Source organism: Echinops telfairi, unplaced genomic scaffold (genome assembly GCF_000313985.2).
Source record: "Echinops telfairi isolate 266 unplaced genomic scaffold, ASM31398v2 ScPeMD7_3533;HRSCAF=4204_1, whole genome shotgun sequence".
Taxonomy (NCBI): Eukaryota; Metazoa; Chordata; class Mammalia; order Afrosoricida; family Tenrecidae; genus Echinops; species Echinops telfairi.
In genome coordinates, this window is record NW_022107432.1 from 31,478,534 (window position 1) to 31,501,222 (window position 22,689).

General features: G+C 43.7%; 1 protein-coding gene across 3 annotated transcripts in view; it reads left to right on the top strand.

The window, feature by feature from the left end:
- The window catches only part of SLC26A8 (solute carrier family 26 member 8), a 90,775-nt gene that overhangs the window by 27,066 nt on the left and 41,020 nt on the right, over positions 1 to 22,689 (top strand). For 2 of the 3 annotated variants that reach the window (XM_045294922.1, XM_004710816.2), the window contains exons 4-8: positions 1,447 to 1,563; positions 2,908 to 3,089; positions 14,690 to 14,854; positions 16,385 to 16,534; positions 20,891 to 20,973. In XM_045294922.1, coding sequence (XP_045150857.1) covers positions 1,447 to 1,563; positions 2,908 to 3,089; positions 14,690 to 14,854; positions 16,385 to 16,534; positions 20,891 to 20,973 — 697 coding nt within the window. The remainder of the gene's footprint in view (positions 1 to 1,446; positions 1,564 to 2,907; positions 3,090 to 14,689; positions 14,855 to 16,384; positions 16,535 to 20,890; positions 20,974 to 22,689) is intronic. The other variant, XM_045294923.1, reaches the window with a different exon arrangement.

Consider the following 22,689-nt stretch of genomic DNA (forward strand, 5'->3'; position numbering starts at 1 on the left):
GAGGGCAATGAATGTACAAATGCGTTTTACACAATTGATGTATGTATGGATTGCGATAAGAGTTGTATGAGCCCCTAATAAAATGATTAAAATAATTAAATAAATAAATCACATATGAAGAAAAAAAAAAGATGACAAGAAACCAATTGCAGTGAGAGGACCTTATCTGCACAGAGGCTAAAGCAAAGCGCACATGTAGTAGCAAGTAATTAATTTAAAGACTACCCTCAGCCCCACCATACATCTAACTCAGGGTCTCATGACGTTGGTGCAGTCCAGCAGTCATCTGAAGGGGGTCTATTGAGGCTGGACAGTCTGCTTTTGAGTTCACCCAGGTGATTGCTGGCGGCCTGGGTTCACTGCCATGTGGGCCTCTCCATAGGCGGCTCCCGGATGTTCAGAACCTGGCAACGGGCAGGACTGACTGTTTTATGTGGGGTCGGTCCAGTGCAAAATGAAAATGTGAGGCCTCTTGTTCAAAATCTTTCAGATTTTCAAAATCATTCAGAGGGTCAGACCAAGTGTTGGGTCTTTTGAGGCGGCAGTCCCTTCTCTGCACAAGTAGACTGGCACACAGTCAGCTCGGGCACCTGGGGGCCTGAGTGAGAAAGAGAAAGCCAGAGAACAGTCCAGGCAGAAGCCATGGTATTTTGGCAACCTAATGTTGGGTGTGGCATCCCATTATTTTTGCTGTATTCTATTGATTAGGAGCAAATGACTTAAGTCCAACCCCTACTTCAGAGGAGAGGATTACACACGAATGTGAATACCAGTTGGCAGGAATCATTGGTGACCCCTGTACCACAGCGGCCATTTATAAGATCATTAGGACATTCGAACATTGGATAGTTGACAATGTTAAAGACCTTTGATTAACTTGGACATTTGATCATGGTAAAGAACCTTTATTAACTTCTTAGAGGTGGTGGTGGTATTGTAGTTAAATTTAAAAGAGAGCCATCTTTTCAAGATAATGGAAATATCTCTGCAGATGAAATTATTTAATAGATAAGATTTGCTTCAAAATAATACAGAGTGGGAGAGAAGTGGGAGCCCAGATGAAACCTGATTGGCTGTGAGTTGACTGTTGTTGAATGAGTGAAGGGCACATAAAATGTTATTATTGGTAGTGTTCTTGACTCTCTGTTATGTTCTCTCTATGTTCTTCTGCACATGAAACCCGTGTCGGGTGAATCTATAGGGACAGTAACTAGAATGGGGTGTCTGGGTGGGAGGTAGCTGGGGGAGGGTAATGGGAGCTGAAGTCAAAGGCCCTAAATAAGGGCTGCAGGCCAGGGGCTATTAGTACCCACACCTAGTTAGCTGTATACATAGATGATTTTGATTTAAAATATTCGTTACAATTGCTATTCCTTACAGTTGTTATTTCAGGTAACTTTTAAAAGCCAAGCCACCTTGTCTTACTTAGATTATCTTGTTTTTCAGGCCTGACGTTTAGTTTGCTGGCAAGGCAGCTGATTCCTCCTCTCAATATCGCTTATGCAGCTTTTTGTTCTTCGACGGTTTATGCAATTCTTGGATCATGCCATCAAATGTCTATTGGTGAGTTCGGTGCTAGAACTATACAAAGAGGATGACATTCCCATCAGACGTTCACTCGTTGCTAAGGAGCTGAATTTTAGTATGAGTCAGAATGGGCCTGATGGCAGTGAGTTTGGCTTGGGTGTTGGAAGGAATCCAACTTAAAGTTAACTTTAAAATGGAAAAAAGGGAGGCAGAAAGTAAACAGTCTACCCCTAGGGTTAGGGTTCAGACCGTAGTACGCCATTGTTAGTATAACAGGAGCCCTGGCGGTGCAGTGGTTTCTAGCTGGGCTGTGATCTGAAGGGCCAGCTGTTCGAAACCACTAACCTCTCTGAGGGAGAAAGACAAGCCTTTTCCTCCCACAAACAGTTGCTGTCTCTGGAACTCACGGGGACAGTTCCACCCTGTCTTGTGGGGTCACTATGAGGTGTCATCGACTCGATGGCAGTGAGTTTGGGCTCTTTTGGTTTGGTTAATATAACCACGACAGAAACAAACCAGCAAGGGATTTCCTTAAAGGAATGGAAACTAGGGGAGGTAACTTGCTAAGATGACCTAACTGCCCGTCACCCAGCAGAGCCCCAAACGGCCTAGATCCTAGAGTGGATCACTCTCTCAGCTGGACTCACATAACCCAGTGTGACAGCTGGTTTATAATAGAGCACGTCAGTTTATGAATTCACAAATGATAGCAGAGCAAGCAAAGCACTCAAGTCCACAGCGTGAGCCCTTTCCTCCCCTGGGCGTACCATTAGTAAAGCCTTCGTGAATGTTAGGCATTCTTCTTATTAGGATTATGGATTAGTTTTGTTTTCTAATCCTTTGATTATCTCACTTTTCACCTTTTCTACTAAGAGTCACAGTGGCTGAGACCGAGTCCCGTGTCCAGTAAATTTCTTTGATCCCCACTCCAATGTCCATAATCCAAGACTAGTAGCACCTGGACTGCCAAGATCTAAAGTCTGTGAACTGGTCACAATATGTGGAGCCAGAGTTCTTTTTTTCCTTGTTCTTTCCTCTCCCTGGCTCCTTCCAAATAAGAGAGATTCTTTAGACTACAGTGGTTCTCAACCTGTAGGTCGTGGTCCCTTTGGGGGTCGAATGACCTTTTCACAGGGGTTGCCTGATTCATAACAGTAGCAAAATGACAGTGATGAAGTAGCAACAAAAATAATTTTATGGATGGGGGATCACCACCACATGAGGAATTGTACTAAAGGGTCGCGGCATGAGGAAGGTTGCGAACCACTGCCTTAGAACAAGGGCAGTGCCCATCAGACAGGCCTTGCTTTGTGGCAGTATTTGTGAGTTTACCTGGACCTGAAACCACCCATCTGCCTAAACATTGTGCTTCCTTCATAGGTTTCTTCTTCTTTGTGAGTTCTCTGATGATCAATGTCCTGAAGGTGAGCCCTTTCAACAGTGGCCACCTGGTGTTGGGAACTTTCATCAAGGAAGACTTTTCTGATCCCTACTTCTTTATGGCCTATAACAGATCCTTGAATGTGGTGGCGTCCACAACTTTTCTGGCTGGGATTATTCAGGTAGGAAGAAGAGATAAAGAAAGGACTAGACAATTGGGCCCCTTTTTAAAATTGCTCCTGTGATGTACGGTGCTATATCTGGAACTGCAGGGATTCATTTTTTGAAAACTTGTGGGATGTATGTGTACACAGGCTCTCTTTTCAGCACCTTGATCCCTCTCTTTCCAGAAATTGTCCACCACGGAGTGAGGATGAGATTATGAACATTCTCATCATTCTCTTTGCCTCTAAGATTAGAGAAGCACCCTAGGGACTATGGACCCCAGTTCCACTCCTGATTTTTCCCTTTTAAAAACTGCATCACATTCTTTTAGCAATCATTGCAATTAGGAGTATAGGCTCACTTACTATATTTTGGGTTAGTAAACATTAGAGTCAAACCTGGAGTTTCTGTCTTTTTAAAAATTGTTATTATTTCCTGAAATGACAGGTTTATAGCTAAAGTATTTGATAATATATGAAATGACATGTGTATTAGTCTAGGTACTTTGGAGAAACAAATCCACAGCAACTCACGTATAAGAGAGAGTTTTATGCAAAGAAAATGTGCATCACGAAAACATCCCAACCCAATGCTGCCCAAGCCCACAAGTCCAAAATTAACCCATACCCAACACCAGTCCACAAAGTCCTTCACCTCACAAAACAGAGGCAATAATGCCGACTGCAGGAGGAAGCTGAGTCAGTGAACGTGTAAGCATCTCAGCACTGGCAGGGGTCTCCATATGGCTGCTCCAGCACTCAGGGCTGCATTGGGATAGATCCATGTGGCTTCTCCTTGGGGATGTCTTGTAGGAAATCCATCTTGCAAGCTGAAGCAGGGACCTGCTAAGGCAGCTGCACCCGATGCAACCATCACAAAACAAGAGACCCGAGAACTAGAAAGGCGAGGCTTCACCACCCATTTATCCCTCCGCCTTTCAACCAGCACCACATGTGATTATCGGCCAGGCTAGCACAATTAACTAACTCAACATGTAATATGAAAATGACTTTGCCTGGTGTATTTAATTTCCTCTGAGAGCTTTACCATCTAAAGCTTCACTTACCAAACTACAGTTCCATTTGAAGCTCAATTTCTCTTCTCAGAATTCACTCTCCAGCTGGTTTTTGCTAATCTCCCTTAGGACTATGTTTCATGACATAAGGATTTATTGGGAGCCTAGGAAGGAACCCTGGTTGTTTCATGGTTACATGTGAGACTGCTTAACCACAAGGTCAGCAGTTCAAAGCCACCAGCCATTCCATGAGTGAAAGATGAGGCTTTCCACTTATTCCCATAAAGACTTACAGCCTCAGGAACCCACAGGGGTAAGGTCTATTTTGTCAGATGAATGAATAGATTCTATGAATGGAATACAGTTTCATCAGAGTAGACTTGATGGCAGAGAGAGATAGAGGCAGAATGTGGTGTCAGGAACAAGTCCTGACACTTACCGTCTGTATGAATTTAGGTCAGCTATTTCATCTTTGCAGACTTCTGCTTTCTTACATGTAAAATGGGAATAATTGCAGTTGTTTTGCAGGAGTCTTCTCAGGATTTGGGGAGAGGCTGTATATAGAGTCCCCAGGCCAGTGTCTGTTACATAGTACGCTTCAAAAGTTATCATTACTGGGCGCAAAGAACTGAATTGGGTACTTGACCAGACACAAAATAAATGGAAAAGAAGATATAGTTCTTATGGTTGTTTTTTTTTTAAAAAAACTAATCTTATAGGAGGAGACAAAATAGGCGATATTGATAGACTATGCCAAGCAAAACCAAATCCACAGCCATCAGGTTGATTCAGACTCCTAACTGAGCCCTGTAGGACAGAAAGGAGCTCCTGTGGGGCTTCAAGGCTATATGCTTTACAGAAGCAGCCAGCTAAGCTTTCTCCTATGGAGTGGCTGGTGGGTTCAAACCGCCAACCTCTTGATTAGTAGCCAAGTGCTGTAACCACTGCACCATCAGGGCTTCCCTGGCAGAGATGCCTGCAGCTGTTAATTAACTTAGTGGCCTTAGTCATGTTCTCTCTTCTTTGAGCCTCTCTCTCTTGTTTTTTCATCTATAAAAGGAAAAGATATTCCACTTTTGAGAATATCAGATAAGCATACCTTTTCCTCTTCTTTCCGCTAAATACAACGAAAAACCCCGGGCATAATATATTCAAAAATAAACATCAGAGCCCGAAAGGTAGAGACAAGGGAGATCAGCTAGGGACATCAGAACCCAAGGAGCCAACAGGCTGGTGAGTTGTTTTCTTTTTGCAAAGTACATCCCAGCCTTGGAGCTGAATATGCCAGAAACTTAAAACAGCAATGGATCCAGGCATAAAGAGCCCCCACAAAAGCCTGGAGTGATGAAAGACATAGTAGGGAATAGAGATTCTCATCCCCACAGAGCAGTCATCAAGTGTCCCTCTCACTTCCGGCTTGAGTGGTATCAAAAGAGGCCTAGTGGATAGTCGGAACTTTTACTATTACCCACCAAAATAAGCCTCTCCCCTCCCCCCCACGCCATTACTGCCACCACAATTGTGTTTCAGTAAACAAAGAAACAAGGCACTCCTCCCATTTCCGAGCCAGAATACTATCAGTGGAAGCTGGCTGGGGAGATAGGACAAGCACCCCTGTCTGCTCAAGGGAAGTTGAGAGAGGAACCTGAACTTCTACCTCCACCATCCAATAATGAGGTATTGCCACCTTCCAACTCCCCTGCTGAGCTTTGTCAGAATAAGGTAGCGAAAAGAGAACGCGAAAACAAATGTGAAAGAGAGCAGCCAAGCAGGAGAATGCACACATAGGGTGCTAAAACATACTCTACAGCTACAGTAAGGAGCCCAAATGGTGCTGTGGCTTAGGGGTTGGGCTGTTAACCATAAGGTCAATGGTTCAAACATACCAACTGCTCCTCAGGGGAAAGATGAAGCTGTCTACCCCAGTCAAGATTTACAATCTCAGAGACCCTATATATGATTTCAACTATGAATCTACCACTTGTCTGTCAGTTTATCATACAATGGCGGCTTTCGTGTTGCTATGATTCTGGAAGCTATGTCACACTGGTATTTCAAATGCCAGCAGGGTCACCCACAGTGAACAGGTTTATGTGGAATTTCCAGACTAAGAACAGACAGCGAAGAAGGACTTTGTTCCCTACCTCAGGGGAAGAAGCCACTGAAAACCAATTTACAACAACAGCAACCCAGATAAAGCTGCGATACTCTTAGGTCCAGCTAAATACCTCCTTTAGAAGCTAGGATGGTGAGACTTAATCTCACATACTTTGGGCATCCTCAAGGAGGTGGACTGACATCATGGCTTCAACACCGGGCTCAAGTGTAACAGTTGTGAGGAGGGTGCAGGCCCGTGCTGTGTGCTTCTGCTGTACAGCGGCTCTCTCTGAGTCAGAACTGACTTGCAGGCACCTCACATCCACATGTCTGCTTCAATGTCAGTGATATAATGTGGGGAGCGAGTGGTGACACACCCTGAAGAAGGTAACCAATGTCGTTGAAATTGTTGAACGATACCCTGTGTATATTTTCACCATGCATTTAAAAAAAGAAATAGAAGATGAACTAAATGGAAACGTGAAATACTGAAAAATTCAGTAATCAGTGCAACAGATGGGCTCAACAGCAAAATGGGAAGAGACAGGAAAGAATCAATAGCCTTGAAAGAGCACAGTGGAAATAACCCAATCAGACTAACCGAGAGAAAATAGAACAACAACAACAACAGCAACATGACCAGAGCCGGAGAGACCCACGAGGCGTCATTAAGGTCACAGAAGGAGAGGAGGAAAAAAACAGGGCTGCAGTACCTGAAGAATACTAGTGGAAAACTTTCTAATTTTGGTAAAAGACATAAATCTACAGCAGATCACTGAAGAAGGTCAGTGATCCCCATTTACAATAAAGCCGGAGAACTCTACAAATCAAAATCAAACTTCTGGGAACTAAAGAGAAAGGAACATGTCTTGAAATTATTAAGAAAGGAGTGACACGTTATGACTAGGGAAAACCACAGGGAATTTCTCATTAGAAACCATGAAGGCCAAAAGGAAGTGATACACTAGCTTCCAGGTGCTGAAAGTACTTTCAGCAGAAAGGAAGTGAAAAAAGAAGGAATCTTGGAACACCAGGAAAAAAGAAAACAGAACGGAAAGAATAAAAATATGGGTAAACAAAATATATCTCCCTTGTCCACTCAGGTTTTAAAAACGATGCTTCATGGTTGAAGCCAAATTATGAATTACTGTGGTTCAGATATGCAGAGAGGACCTATTTAAGAGAATTATATTAGGGATGGACATAAAGGGAGGCAAGATGTCTACACTCCACTTTAACTGGTAAAATGTCAACACCAGTTGGGTAAACTAAATTATGTACAAAGGGCTCCAAAACGCTCAAGGACAAAGTACAGAGGTGGGGAAAGGAGGAACTGAAGCAGGAAGCACACAGAGGAAGTGGGATAAGGATGGTGCATGCAGGGGCCTGCGATGGACAAGCTGAAACAAAATGCGTATGAATTGTTGAAGGTAAAACTGATGATCTGTAAATCTTCACCTCATTCACAATGAAAAATTTTGTTTTGTTTTTGAAAGTATTCATATTACCAAAGGAAGGTAGGAAAAAGAAGAAAGAGCAACAGAAAGAATAGAAAACAAAAAAATAACATGACAGACAGAATCCCGAATATATCCATATATAAACTGAATGTAAAAGATCAAAATATAGCAGTTAAAAGTTGGAGTGAATGAAAAACATGACTGAACTACATGCTGTCTGTAAGAAACTCAATTGCAATATAACAATATAGACAAATTGAAAATAAAAGGATAATGAAAACATTAAGGAAAACAGGAGTGTCTATTTTAATAACAGATGAAATAGATACAAGAGGGATGTTATATAATAGCAACAGAGGTTTGAGTGAAATTGAAACTACTTTTACCAAAAAAATTCACTGTGACTAGAGAGAACCTTCCCAGGCAATGCCACTGTGTGCACCAAGAGCAAGTTGCTTGATGCTCGTCTAGTGGGGAAAATGTGTGCTACAAAAGCTCCGCCCTGCAGAGCTATTTTCCATTTGGGGGGAGGGGGGCACCCCCTCGTCTATATCACGGTAGATCATACCCTGTGTCTTAAAACATACTTAAACAAATTTAAGAGAATTGAAATAGGAGTGTGTTTTCTAAATCTACTGGAATCCAAATTAAAATCAATAACAAAGTTATCACGGAGTTCTCCAAACACTTGGAAAGCAAAAGCAACACACTCCTCAAATATCGATGGATTTTAGAGGAAGTTTCAAGAAAAATGAAAACAAAATGTTTAACTAAATGGAAATGAAAGTACAACACATCAAAATGTGTCAGACACAGCTAAAACGGTCCACAGAGGAACATTTACATACTGAAATGCATACAGAAGAAAGGAAAACCTACACTCTCCCTAGACAAAGAAGAACACAATCCACTTAAGCAGAAGGAAAGATGATGAAGAGGAGAAATCGATGAAAATGGAAAGTTTTACATGCTGTCTGATAGCATTTATATAACATTTCTTAAGTGACAAAATTATAGTAATGAAAAACACAGTCCTGATTGCGAGGGTCTAAATATGGGTGTGAGTAAGGTGAAAATGGGCTGGACATTGTGTTAGACCGGGTGACTGGAGAAACAAATCCAGGGACGCTCATATGTGTGTAAGAGAGACTATATCACAGAGTAATTGCATATTGAGAAAACACCCCAGCCCAGTTCAGTCCATAAGTCTTAAGTCTGATATTAGCCCATATGTCCGATACTAGTCTATAAAGTCCTCTTCAGACTCACGTGGCACATGCAATGATGCTGAATTCAGGAAAATGACAGGCCAGTGGGTGGAAAGTCTTGTGGATCCAATGTCCGTGGAAGTATCACAGAGCTGGCGCAGGCTTTTGCTACATGGCTCGCTCGGGTGTCAACCTGGCTCCCCATGGCCTGCCAGGAGGAAGGTGAAATAGAGTGTGTGGCCCACCTCCAAGGAAAAAGAGACGAGATTCCCCAAATCCTCATGAGAAGGCCACACCCACAAGGAGACAGCATCCGGCTGTGACCTGATTGACAGGCTAGACTCCACCCTTTCACTCTCAATATCCTCAAGTTCACATGACATGGGCATGAGGAACAGGTGGGGAGTGGGGGTGGCTTCAGAAGGACAAACGGAAGGATCCTTGTAGTGACAGAATTATTTTGCATCTTGACAGTATCAATGTTTCAATATCTTAGTTTTGCAAGATATTACCTCTAAGGGAAGCTGGATATAATGGAATCCCTTTGAATGTTTATTTTTAAGACTGCATACAGATTTTTCATGATCTAAAATAAGATGTTTGGACAACATCCTGACCCACCAAGCTTCAAGGATAACATTCCCATTCAGAGCAGCCAGTGCACAGAGAGGACCGTAGGGTAGGCTTCACCACAAGACACGACATCCCCTTACTGACACACAGCACTATGGGAGGCAGCACCGGAGACACAGTGTGGGAACTGTGCCCAGTCTGACACACTCACCCCCCCCCCCCTGCACACCAGGGTGTAACAGGAAGGGAGCACAACAGAGCACCAAGGGGAGCAAAGCAACAAAGTCCCTGAGGAATTCTGAAAATGGACTTCGGTTAGGGGGGTAGGGCTTGGCACAGCATTGAACCCTATCAGAAAACATTTATAAGGGTTAGCAGACAGACTTGGCTTTTCTCATAGATTTCTCTCTCTCTGTCTCTCTCTTTCTCTCTCTCTTTTCCCATGTCTGTCTATAGACGATAGGCAGGATAAACAATCCTGAGGAGAAAACAATGGGATCAATGGTTCTGGGGTAGGGGTGGGGAGGCAGAGAGGAGAGGGGAGGCAACAAACCCAGAAACAAGGGGACAACAAGAGACCTAAAATTGATGGTGAGGAGGGCACAGAATGTCTGGTGGTGTTCGCTCAAGTGCACTGCAGCCGAGAGGAAGTACAGAGAGCCGAATGAAGGTTGAACATGATAGTGGGACAGGAGGAAAGTGGAAAGGAAATAGAGGAAAGAACTAGGAGGCAAAAGACATTTATAGAGGTATAAACATATGTAAATATCTTAATATATAATTATAGGGACATAGGTCTTTGTACATATATTTATAGGGTAAGTATTAAGGTAGCAAAAGGATATTGGGCCTCTATTCAAGTACACCCTCGATGCAAGAACTCTTTATTCTACTAATCTGGCATTCTGTGATGCTCACCTTTCCAACACGATCACTGAAGACAAAATGGGTGCATAAGCTAATGTGATGAAGAAAGCTGATGGTGCCTGGCTATTCCAAAATATAGTGCCTGGGGTCTTAAAACCTTGAAGTTAAACAAGCAGTCATTTAGCAGGAAAGCAACAAAGCCCACATGGAAGAAGCACACCAACCCGTGTAACCACGGGGTGTCTATGGGACCAGGTATCAGGCATCAGAAGACCCAAAGCAAACAACCATTTTGATGCGAACAAAGCAGGGCAGAATGGAGACCCAAAGTCCATCTGTAGACAATTTGAAATTCACTCCCAGAAGGGTCACAAGGAAGGGATGAGTCAGCTAGGGTGCAGAATAGCACCAACGAAACACACAACATTCCTCTAGTTCTGTAATGCTTCCTCCCCCCACTATCATGACCCCAGTTCTACCTTACAAATCTGGCTAGACCAGAGGATGTACACTGGTACAGATAGGAACTGGAAACACAGGGAATCCAGGACAGGTGATCCCTTCAGGACCAGTGGTGAGAATGGCAATACCGGGAGGGTGGAGGGAAGGTGGGGTAGAAAGGGGGAACCGATTACAAGGATCTACATATAACCCCCTCCCTGGGGGACAGACAACAGAAAAGTGAGTGAAGGGAGACAGTATAAGACATGACAAAATAATAATTTATAAATTATCAAGGGTTCATGAAAGGAGGTGGGGTGCGGGGCGGGAGGGGAAAAATGAACTGATAACAAGGGCCCAAGTAGAAAGCAAATGTTTTGAGAAGGATGATGGCAACAAATGTACAAATGTGCTTGACACAATGGATGGATGGATGGACTGTGATAAGAGTTGTACGGGCCCTCGATAAATGATTTAAAACAACAACAAAAACCAAATAGACAATAGTGACTCGAGATGTTAGAAGGCAGCTCGGGACAGCGAGCTTCTGCTAATAGTGGAGGAAGCATTCAGCGAGGGGAGGTGGGGATGGTCGCACAATTGAGGAAAGTCATCCCTGTCACTGAATGAGGCACAGAAATGTGCTGAATTTAGGTGTTGTTTAACGTGCATATTTTCACCACCAACAACAAATAAATTATGTATAAAACAAACATTGATGGCATTACTATTTATCTGGGAGCTGTATTCCCATTGCACAGAGAAATGTCTAGCGCACAATAAGTGCTCAGCATGTATTTGTTGAGTAAATTTGTAATGGCAAAAAGTAAATGCAAAAATAAATAAAAAAAATGTTTGCACCCCTTCTTCCAAACATCATGTTGTTATGGGAAAATAAGTATTATGAGGAAGCCCACAGCATTATATAATTGCCAAATTACATCATTATATAACTGCCAAACTACAGAGGATCATAATTCAGCCAACCTGACACGTAACTTGAACCCGAATTTCAACCCGTATTACTCTCATAGATTTTTCATGATTGCAAAATCTACATGGTTAATGCTCAAAAGTCAGATAGTAGATTGTTTTTACAACTGTTACAAATATGAACCATCAGACAATGATGTAGACAATTAGTGAAGAGTAGGTGTATTTTTAAAATGAGTCTGTAATAGTAATAATAATAGCTAACATTACTATGTGCCAACCACTGTTTGAACCATTTTACATGTATTATCTCATTTGAGCTGCATAATGATCCTCGTTATAAGGTACGAGCATATTTCTGGTCCTTATTTTAAGGAAACGAAGGCACAGACAAACAATAGACAGGCCTATAAGGGAAACAATAACACCTGTGAGGTATGTACACCTTAGAATAATCAACCATTTGTGATCAAGAGGCAGTATTTGCCCAAGGACAGAGTTCAGAATGGTTCACTCACTGACACTGAGTCAATTCTGACTCCTAGTGACCCTACAGGACAGGTAGAACTACCCCCATGGCTAACTCGATAAGGGAGTAGAAAGCCTCATCTTTCTCCCATGGAGCAGGTGGTGGTTTCAGACTACTGAACTTGAAGTTAGCAGCCCAACGCATTACCCATTATGCCACCAGGGCCCCTTAAGAAAAGTTAGGGTAGAAGAAAGGTGGATGTGGGAAAGACAGGGCAAAGGCAGGATGAGGGGACTTGCATTGAAGGGATTGCAATCAATGTGACAAAGGAAACTGTAAGAATTGTTGAATGTAAAACTGAATGTAAACCTGCACCCAATTCATAGTAAAGGTAAAAATGGATAAAGTACATAAACAGATATATAGAATAATCTCTGGCATTAAGATTTCACTAAGGGAGGTGATTAGGGAAGGGAAAAAGAAAGGCTATATAAATTGCTGAAAACCAAACAGCAAGGAAGAGCCCAAATAAGATTCCATTTCAGAGCTGTCTGACTCCAGAATCTGTTCCAGATAATATTAAGTGCAAAATAATAGTCACAAAAGTGAAGCATTTAGCACCGAGAGAGCATGGAGTAGAAGAACAACTTGGAATTGGTCTAGCATGAAAAAAATGAATTCTTGAGCCCTTTCATTCTTTTGAAATGTAGTACTTGCTTTCTATAAGAATAGCAAAGAAGGCTCATCTCGCAACTCTGACTGTTTGGACAATGGCTGCCTGGGACATTATGTGAACCAAGATCCTGAAGTCACAACTTCGTTGGGCAGGAAAGGGTATGATGGTCAATCACGGAGAGCTGACATGTATGAGTAAGGGAAGGAATGATAAGGTGTCTACGTGATACATATTTACGTCTATCACTATGGACACATTCGAGCTAGGTGTTTTACATGTGTTCTATAATTTGATCCCTATCAAACTCTGTGTTGAGTGTTATTTACCTTATAAGGATGGAAAAAGAGACGCTGAGAGAATTCGAGTAGCTTGGCCAAACTCACACAGCCAGGATCGCAGTTGGATTCTCCAGGTCCAGGAACCGTGCTTTTTCTTCCATGCTTCTCGTAGGAGTGTTGGCCTGAGCTCTTGAAAGAGACGGTGGACACAGATGAGCGGAAATGGCCCGCAATAGAGACAGGCCCAGGCGATACACAGAAGTAGGATCAGCCAGTCACAAAGAAGACATGAAGCAGATTGGCTTGACTCAAGCAGGGGTACATCACAGGGCAGGAATCATAGGAGAGTCAAAGACGCAGGGCCCAGCTGATGAAAAGCTTTGAAAAGACTCTCTTAAGATTTATGATGCTGAGTTTGTTTACAGAGAGCTGTTAGAGCAATGGAGGATGACGTGGGGACAGTAGTAGGTTTCTGGGCTTTCATTGTCTTCTCCTCTCTCCCTCCCTTCTACTGAGTGGTCCTTCATGGACTATGCCAATTGTTTGCTTGCTAACATACTTCCTGAAAAGAATTGGGGCTCACTGGCTCTCTATCCATTTTCTTACATTTGTATTATAAAAGATAGATATGCATATTGCCCCCCCAAAAACCACTTAAGTAATAAAAAGTAAAGTACAAAGTAGCACCCCCAAACTTTAATCCTATTCCAAAAGGTAACTGCTATTAATCGTGACATATGCCCATTACGATTAAATATGTTATTATTGTTGTTGACTGCTGTGCAGATAGCCCTTGGGGAAACATTGCATAACCCAAGATTGTAGCTCAGATTATTGTGATCCATTGTTTGTTTGTTTGTTTTTGGCTGATTCATGGAAGCAAATATCAGGCCTCTCTTCTTATTCTGTTGCACACATATACAAAATATAGTTATTTATCCCTTCAGGATATAAATAAACCTGAAGACAGAAATACATTCTGGTGGTGTCCTGGGTTACACATTGGACTACTAACCACAAGGTCAGCAGTTCAAAACCACCAGTCCACTCCACTAGAACAAGATGAGGCTTTCCACTCCCATGATGATGTCATCTCAGAAACCCACAGGGCGGCAGTTCTTCTCTGTCCTATAGGGTTGCTAGGAGTCCGAATAGACTCGATGGCAGTGAGTTGGTTTTTGGGGAGCAAAGATAAGCAAGAGTCCTTTAACCCCTCCTGCGATGGACTGTCAAAGTTAGAATGAAAGGGATTCTTACAAGGGCAGAGGCTTGGTGCCATCACCTCGCCCTCCTTTCCCCCACGTCAGCATAGAAGAGATCCTCATAGATTCCAGGGCAGTGCCCCTGAAGAAGAAAAGGATGGAGTGCTTATTCAGAGCCTTGGAACCCAACACACAAGGACTCACTTTATCTTACCAATCATAGCTCATTAAAGAAAGATTACTGAAAGGTTACCAAAGGGACCCAAGCTTTTCTTTTTTCTTTTTACTGGACACTCCTCTTTCTGGGAAGGGGCTATGGGTCCCCAATGGGAGCCTGATCTGTGCCGCTGCTGGTTTGAGGACACTCTGCCCTCACTCGGATTCATTTTTATTTGCAGCTGTCAATGGGCATGTTAGGTTTTGGCTTCATTGCCACTTACCTCCCGGATTCTGTCATCAATGCTTACCTGGCTGCCACAGCGCTCCACATCATGCTGTCCCAGCTGACGTGCATCTTCGGCATCATGATTAGTTTCCATGCTGGCCCAATCGCCTTCTTTTACGTAAGTAATTTCACCCCCAATTACCAGTGCCCCAACCTGTTCTCCAAAGAAAAGTGGACCAAGCAGACCCATTCCCAACAGGCGCCATGGCCCACAGGTTAGGAGGGTTCTAGATGCCACTGCTTTTCTGGGGGATGGGAGATTGGCTAACAGCCCGTGTCAGTTGGGCCATGCCCTCAGTTACAGTAACCATTTCAAGCCCACCCTTCATACTAGTACAGTTTACATCATAGCTTCCCAAACTGATTTGGCCTGCTGCTCCCTTCTCAGGGGTGTGGTGGGGGTGGTGGGGGACTTACTCAGCTCCACCACCTAGCCATTAAAATTTTTTTTTATACTATAGTCCCTAATCCAGAATGTCTGCATTTGCAGCTGCCCTGGGTCATTCCAGCACCCACACTGGGAAGCAATGTTTCACATCAAGATTTGGCCTTTGAAGTGGACAGTGGTGATGGTTTCACAGCATGACTAATGCAATTCATAGCACTGAAACATAGCTCAAATGGCAAACAACTTGCTCCTGCGTAGAGTGAAAGCTGTAAGAGCCGAACTCCGTTTGGCTTGCCTTGTTTTTATCAGGTCTCACCGCGTCCACCTTCTATCACTGTCTTTTCATGGGAAAACATTGCGTTCTTCTTCTCAGACACATTCCCACCATTCATGGGCTCCTACGCCCGCTGATTTCATTGTATGAGGACTTGGTCTTTAATGCCTCCCAATGCATGCCATCTAATAGGCATGTTTTCTAAAAGAGCCAAAGAATGCATATCACTAAGAGCTCCCCGACTGCACGAGTGAGCCAGCGAGCGAGGTAGGAGCTAAGTTAGAGTTTGACAGCTGGCAACCTTCAGTGTGTCAGAGAAGGGCTGACACACTGTGTCAGCTGTGCTCCTTGAGGTTTTCCTTGGCTCGTTTTTCAGACGTACAGGAGGCTTCAGAAAGTCCGTGGACCAGTGGACTGAAAAGATCATGGAATTTCCCCACTAACCTTTTAAAGCGCTCCCCACCCCCACCTCGTAGATCACCAGCTATCTCTTCCAACGTCCCTCTGTGTGGACTTAGACCTCCGTGTGGTTAGTGGCCAAGCACATTAAGCATTAACACGGCCCAGGGACTTCATGTGACACGTAGGGTCTGGGAGGATGACGACGACCGTGTCTGTTATCCTGAAGCATAGTACTATCTCCCCACTGGGCAGTACTGTGTATTTTCCCACTAGGAAGCAAAACAATCCGCAGGCACAGCTGCCCTCACGGTTGTAGTCATGCCCAACACACAACAAACACAGAACTCTGTGGTTCCCAAGCCTCCTTTTTGAACGAATCGAGGAAGATGATCATTTCCCAGACTTTGGCCAGGCTATCCCTTGGCACAGTGGCTGCAACAATGGGCTCTAACATTGTGAGGATGGCCCGGGACCCAACAGTGTTCTGTTGTACACAGGGTCGCTCTGGGTCGGGACAGGCTCAACAGTGCTTAGCGCCAAAACCACATCCTTTGCTCAAGCTCTGTGATTTCGTTTTCTTCCAGAACATAATCAACTACTGTATAGCTCTACCAAAAGCTAACTCCACCAGCATCCTGCTGTTTCTCACTGTGATGGTCATTCTGAGAATCAACAAATGCATCAAAATTTCCTTTAATCGATATCCCATCGAGTTTCCCATGGAATTCCTACTGGTAGGTTTATTGATGCCCCCGCCCCTGGGCCCCCCCCCACCCCCCTGCCCCCCCTGTCGTTCATGGTTCTGGTCATTTTAAATACCGACTTTTTATTTATTTATTTGTAAAACCAACTTTTCTTTCCCAATTAGATAGAAAGCAAGTGCCCCAGGAAAAGGAAGGTTCACAAGAGCCTATAAAGATAATAATTTTTCAAATAAACATTTAAATCAAATCGTGACAAAGCTGAACCCATTCCATCTGGGATTCAAGCTTTCATTTGTGGAATCTGTGTATTTCCAGAGTACTTTATCTACTACTTCTTTATAATAATTTTTTTAACTGAGGGGCTTTTGTTTCCACTTATGAAATATGGGATCATTCTAGAAATTCTTGAAAACCCTAAAGTAAAAAAAAAAAAATCCCCTATAGTTGCACCCAAAGTGAACCACTCTTATTATCTTTGTGTTTTCGGTTATCCACACCTTTGTCCTTAGACATATTTATGCATTGCTAACTGCGTGACAGGCCCATGTTCAGTGTTACTGAATTCTCATCTTCTATTATGTAGAGAGGAGCCCTGGTGGCTTAGTGGTTACGAGTTGGGCTGCTAACTGCAAGGTCAGTAGTTCAAAACCACCAGCCACTTCTCAGAAGAAAGACCAGGCTTTCTATTTCCATAAAGAGTTACAGTCTGAGAAGCTCCCAGGGAAGCTCTACCCCGTTCAGTGTGGTCGCCATGAGTCAGAGTTGACGAGATGGCAGTGAGCTTGGTTTTGGTTTCCATGATGGAGAGGTTCTGTGTCCATTTGCATATCGTCGCCACCCCTCGGCCGCCTCTTGTTCTCACGGTGCCACAGTGCAGGACTTGAGGCAGGCGAGATAGTGAATGCACGATGGATGTACATTTCCCAGTACGGGGGCAGGCACTGATGTCTGCCATCCTATCTCTTGGGTCTGTTTTGAAAGTCTTGCTCCCTGCCCTTGAGTCGGTTATAACTCATAGCAAACCCTGTGGAAAGAGTAGAGCTGCCCCCTGTGGGCTTCTGTGACTACATCTTTACGGAAGTAGAAACGCCTTACCTTTCTCCTGCTTTTAGAGCCTACTGGTTAAGAGCTCTCTGTTGCCATTGTCACGAACATTTCTACAGTGACAAGGACAGTTTTATAAGTTAGCCTCAGTTTTTGAAAGCCAACATTTCCCATTCTTACCAAAAACCGAAACCAAAGCCACTACCATCAAGTCGATTCTGACTCACAGCCACTCACACGTAGGGTAGAGTCGAAGTGGCCCTTTGGGTTTCTGAGACTCTTACATCCTCTCAGGAGCAGCAACTGCTTCATATTTCCACTGAGGAGCGACTGCTAAGGGCTCAAACTGATGACGTCTCGGTTAGCAGTTCGATGCGTAGCCCACTATGCCACCAGGGTCCCTTTTCCCATTCCTTTCTCACTGCCATCACATCTGTGCCAACTCATTGCGACCCTATAAGGGAAGGTAGAACTGATTTTGCAGTTACCAGCCCAATGGTAGCCTACTACCCTACAAGGGCTCCTACCCTTCTTAGGAGCTCTGAATTTCTTTTATTTTCTTCTTTGGATGGAGCTCTGGATGCTTGAGAGCCTATCTCTGTTGGTGGCAGAGATTTTGAGTCCCTCAAATATCTGTGGGGCTTCCTCAAATCTTTCAGCCCGTATGTAGTTAGGCAAGACCAGATGGCTTCTGGGCCGAGGCCTAAGCAAATAGGCATGCACCCACACACACTGCACACTGTCTTCCTGGATGTGCTGATCTGAACGGTCACACAGTGAGCTAGAAGTCATCAGGTGAAATCATCTTGGGTCTTCAAGGCACTGCTTGCAAAGAAGGAACCCTGATGAGCCACCAGCCCACAATGAACTTTGTGTGAGTAAAAAACAAACAATACTCCAACTGCCATGTGTTAAAATGCCAATGTCTCATGGTTTGTATGCTATTCTTGTATAGCCCATCCTTCAAAGGCGCCCTGGCAGCACCGTAGGTTAAGCACCAGGCTGCTCACGACAAGGTTGTAGTGCAAACTCACCAGCCACTCTAGGGGAGAAAAATGAAGCTGTCTGCTCCAGTAAATATTTACAGTTTCAGAAACCCCAGCGAGCAGTCCTGCTCTGTCTGATCAAGTTACTGTTGACTCAGGATCAACTTGATAGCAGTGTGTGGGTTTACTAATTAACCAAGGTTCATCCTTTTGAAGATGGAAAAACACCACTTTGGGAATTGAGACTAACCTCAGTCTTCTGTCTGTTGTCTACGTCTTGTGGAGGGGCCTGCTCTTTCTTCTTTGGAGTAGTTGAAAAGATAGTTGAGCCTTCCTAAAGGCTCAAAACGTGGTGGCTGCTTTGGCCATAAATTGTGCTTCAGTGTGTATATGGGTTTGAGGAGTGAAGTTAGAGACAGCCTCTCCTTTTCATCGTACTCAGCCCAGTTCTGGTACCTTAGGAAGCTGTGGCTTGAGGATCCAGCACCATCAGCACCTGTGGTTCAGACATCAGCCCTCTTTGAGAGGGGGGATCATACTCAAAAGGCCTCAAAGGCAGGTGGGCATCAACCAAGGTTGTCAAGAGTATAGAGCATGAGTTCCCAAACTTATTTGACTTACTGCCCCCTTTTTGGGGGTGGGGTGGGGGGAATTACTCACCACCCCACTGGCAGTTAACTTTCCCAGTATAGCCCAGAATCTAGGATAAAGTGTAGGTATCTGCTTTGTAGCACTCACCTCCAGGTGGCAGTATCGCTCCCTTTGGAAAACACCTTTTGATGGCCGACAGGCTGGTCTGTGAGTCATAGCTGAGAACTCCTTTTGGGAAAAAAGAAAGAAAGAAAGAAAGAAAAAGAACTCTTTTAAGTAATGCTATAAATAGTTAGAATGCATCATAGTAAGGTTGGCGAGGAAGCTGAGGTCCAGCCAAAAAAGTGGGTGGAAGCTTAGAATTATTGCAATTTAGGCATGGAATGTTTTTTGTGGCCCAACTTGTACTCACCAGCTCCAATAGCTACTATAACTCTATGCAATGTAATATTTATACCAGTCTCCTCATGAGGACAAAGTTCTCTCTTTTCTTGCTGCCATATGGCAGGGATTAGAGATGGAATTTAGGACTGGAGAAAAGTGCTCCTGGCTTTCCCAAGCAGCAAGGAACATGGGAGAGGGAGGCTGAGAGCTGCCATGGCCTGCAGTGTAAAAGGGTTCTCATGTCAGTGGCCAGGGAACCGCTGCTTAGCTGTACTAGAGGACACTGTGTACACCAACCAGTCTATCCCTCAGATTTTAGTCTACAATGTTTAGGGAAAATGTCAAGGCACCACCTGGGATCCAGGTAGAAGATGTGGACACATACATTTGAGCTCCTTAACTGTATTGAATTAAATTGTACCAGTTACTAATACATACTAAATTATACAATTATGTGTATGTATACAACACACATATACAGACTACCAAACACCTCGGAAGTATTGATAGTGGTCACTGGTGGCTTTTTGTTTTTGCTCTTTAATTTTCCAAATTTCCTTCATGGACAAGTATTATATCTACCATAGAAAGAAAAGAGTTCTTTGGTCACTAGACACACTTCTTGCCCCTTAGCTACATAAAGTCTTCTCGGACCCAAGCTATGGCTCAGACTCTTCCATCCATTCTGATCTGTGGGCCTCGTAGAGATCTTCAACTGGTCAGAGCATCACAGCAAAGCAATGACCACCCCACCGCAGCTCTCAGCATTGAAACTGGATGTATGTGTGAGGGAGAATGAGGCAAAGCTGACTGATGACTTATTTTAAAGCCTGGGCATTGAAGTCTCCTGTCTGATTTCATTTCCTTTGGTGTGAGATCCTTTTAAGGAGAAATCATTGTGCGGTTGTCTATTTTCTCTCCAGCTAAAAGTCAGGGACTGGAAGGGAGAATTGCCATTTTTAGAAGTAAATGGAAAATAAAAGCAGGTAATTGCTTTGCTAACAACTGTGTGTGTGTGTGTGTGTGTGTGTGAGAGAGAGAGAGAGAGAGAGAGAGAGAGAGAGAGAGAGAGAATATCAGGGGGTGTTTATATTGGTCTCGATGTTAAAGGTTAGTGAGGAAAGAAAAGTCTGATGCTCATGTGTTCCCATCATTGAATCTGGAACCAAAGCTGGATGAAGTTGCTTATCATTCTGGCCACAATGCTAAAAACAACGTAGGGAAAGAACCTTGGACCCTGTTTTGCTTGCTCCACTGAACTGCCTCAATGTGTAGACTTCCATCCGTTGCATTTCCTCTTCACAGAGGCTATAAGCACCTCTGCTCCTAGAATGAAATGTAAATGAATCACATGCTTGCCTTTTTTTTTAACCCCCTACAGATCATTGGCTTCACGGTAGTTGCAAACAAGCTCAGCATGGCTACAGAATCCAGCAAGGTGCTCATTGAGATGATTCCATATAGGTGGGTAATTCCACTTTCCAGCGCTGCTTTTCCTTTTCAGGGTCTCTGGTGGTGTAGTGGTTATTCATTCAGCTGCTAACCACAAAGGCGGCTGTTCAAAACCACCAGCCACTCGGACAGAGAAAGACTCCCTTAAACAGTTATAGTTTTGGAGACTGACGGCGGCAGTTCTACCCTGCCCTATAGTGTTGCTATGAGTCAGCATTGACTTGATGGCAGTGAGTTTGGGTTTGGTTGGTTTTTTCCTTTTCTGTTACCCGCTCTCCATCTCTGACCACACAGGCCAATTGACAATTTCTATAAGTAGTCTTTGGCCATAGCCAAGCGAGGGCCCTGGGCTCCTATCATGTTAGAATGGAGAGGCTCGCTAAAAGAGAAGGGCCAGGACCGCGCCTCGCTCCTCTCTGGTCAGTCTCTGTTCCTCTTCCCTAAATTGAGCCAAAGCCTTCCCAAGACAGCTCCTCCTGGATGGCCCTGCATAACGGAGGGCACTGGGCACTGTCCCTTCCCCGGCTACAGACTTCTCAGGGACAGTACAGAGGTGACTCTGTCCCCACCCCCCAGAAGAGGATAGTTCCTTTCCACTTCACTCATTGAGACTGAGGGCGTCCCTGGAAGCATCTTCAAGCAGTCTGGCATAATGGAGTTCTTAAGGACTCACATTGATGTGCTCTTTAAATTATTTTATTGGGAACTCTTATAGATATCATAGCATTCCATAGTTCAATCGTATCAGGCAGTATTGGGAAATTGCTACCACAATCATTTTCAAACCATTCTCTTTCTTGTTGAACTCCATGATATCTCACACTGAGTTTTATATTCTAGTTCCTCTCAGTGGTGATGGGGTAGCACTCTTGCCTCTGTTAGGAAGCAGCAATTTCTTGAGCCTCCATAAGATGAACCATGTTAGCTGTTTAATAGTTTCTTGATGCCCTGTCAGGATTTTGACTTATTTCCTCACATTTGACAACAGGAGAAATACTGCCAAGAGTAGCCAGGGATTCTGGATCAACTCCAGGATAATGAACACTGGCCGCTTGGACACAACCAGTTGAAACTGGTCTCTGATCCTACCCAAGTCAGTAAGACCTGTTGAGGGTGCCATCCATTCAAAAGTCCACTCAGTATTTTCTTTTATTTTTTTTCCCACTCAGTGTTTTAAAAGAACATTAGCAGACACTATTTAGGCAATACAGAGATAAATAAGCCCTGAGGAAAACAACAGTAGCAACGGGAATTGACATTTTATTTTATTTGACCCTTGAGGTTATATATTTATATACAGTGAACCCTCGCCACTTCGCGCTTCGACTTCCGCAGCTTCACTCTATCGCGGTTTTTGCATAACAGCGCATGCTCTGTCATTACTGCCACTGATTGGCTCATACTGTACACGCTTGATGCCATAAATAATATAATAAATAATAAATGATCATTGTAACGTCCAAAATGTTTTACTGTATTTTCCCTTTTTCGTTGAATAAATTGGGTAATACGAGTGTAATGGTGACTAAAGGGTGTTTTTTCATGTCCTCTATGCTCTAACTACGAAAATATTTGATTTACAAATAAGGAACCCTACTTCGCGGAATTTCATTTATCACGGTAGGGTCTAGAACCGATTAACCGTGATAAACAAGGGTTCACTGTATATGCAATCCCCCTTTCTTTTTTTCTATCAATCTTCTTTTTAATTGTAAAAATATATACCAA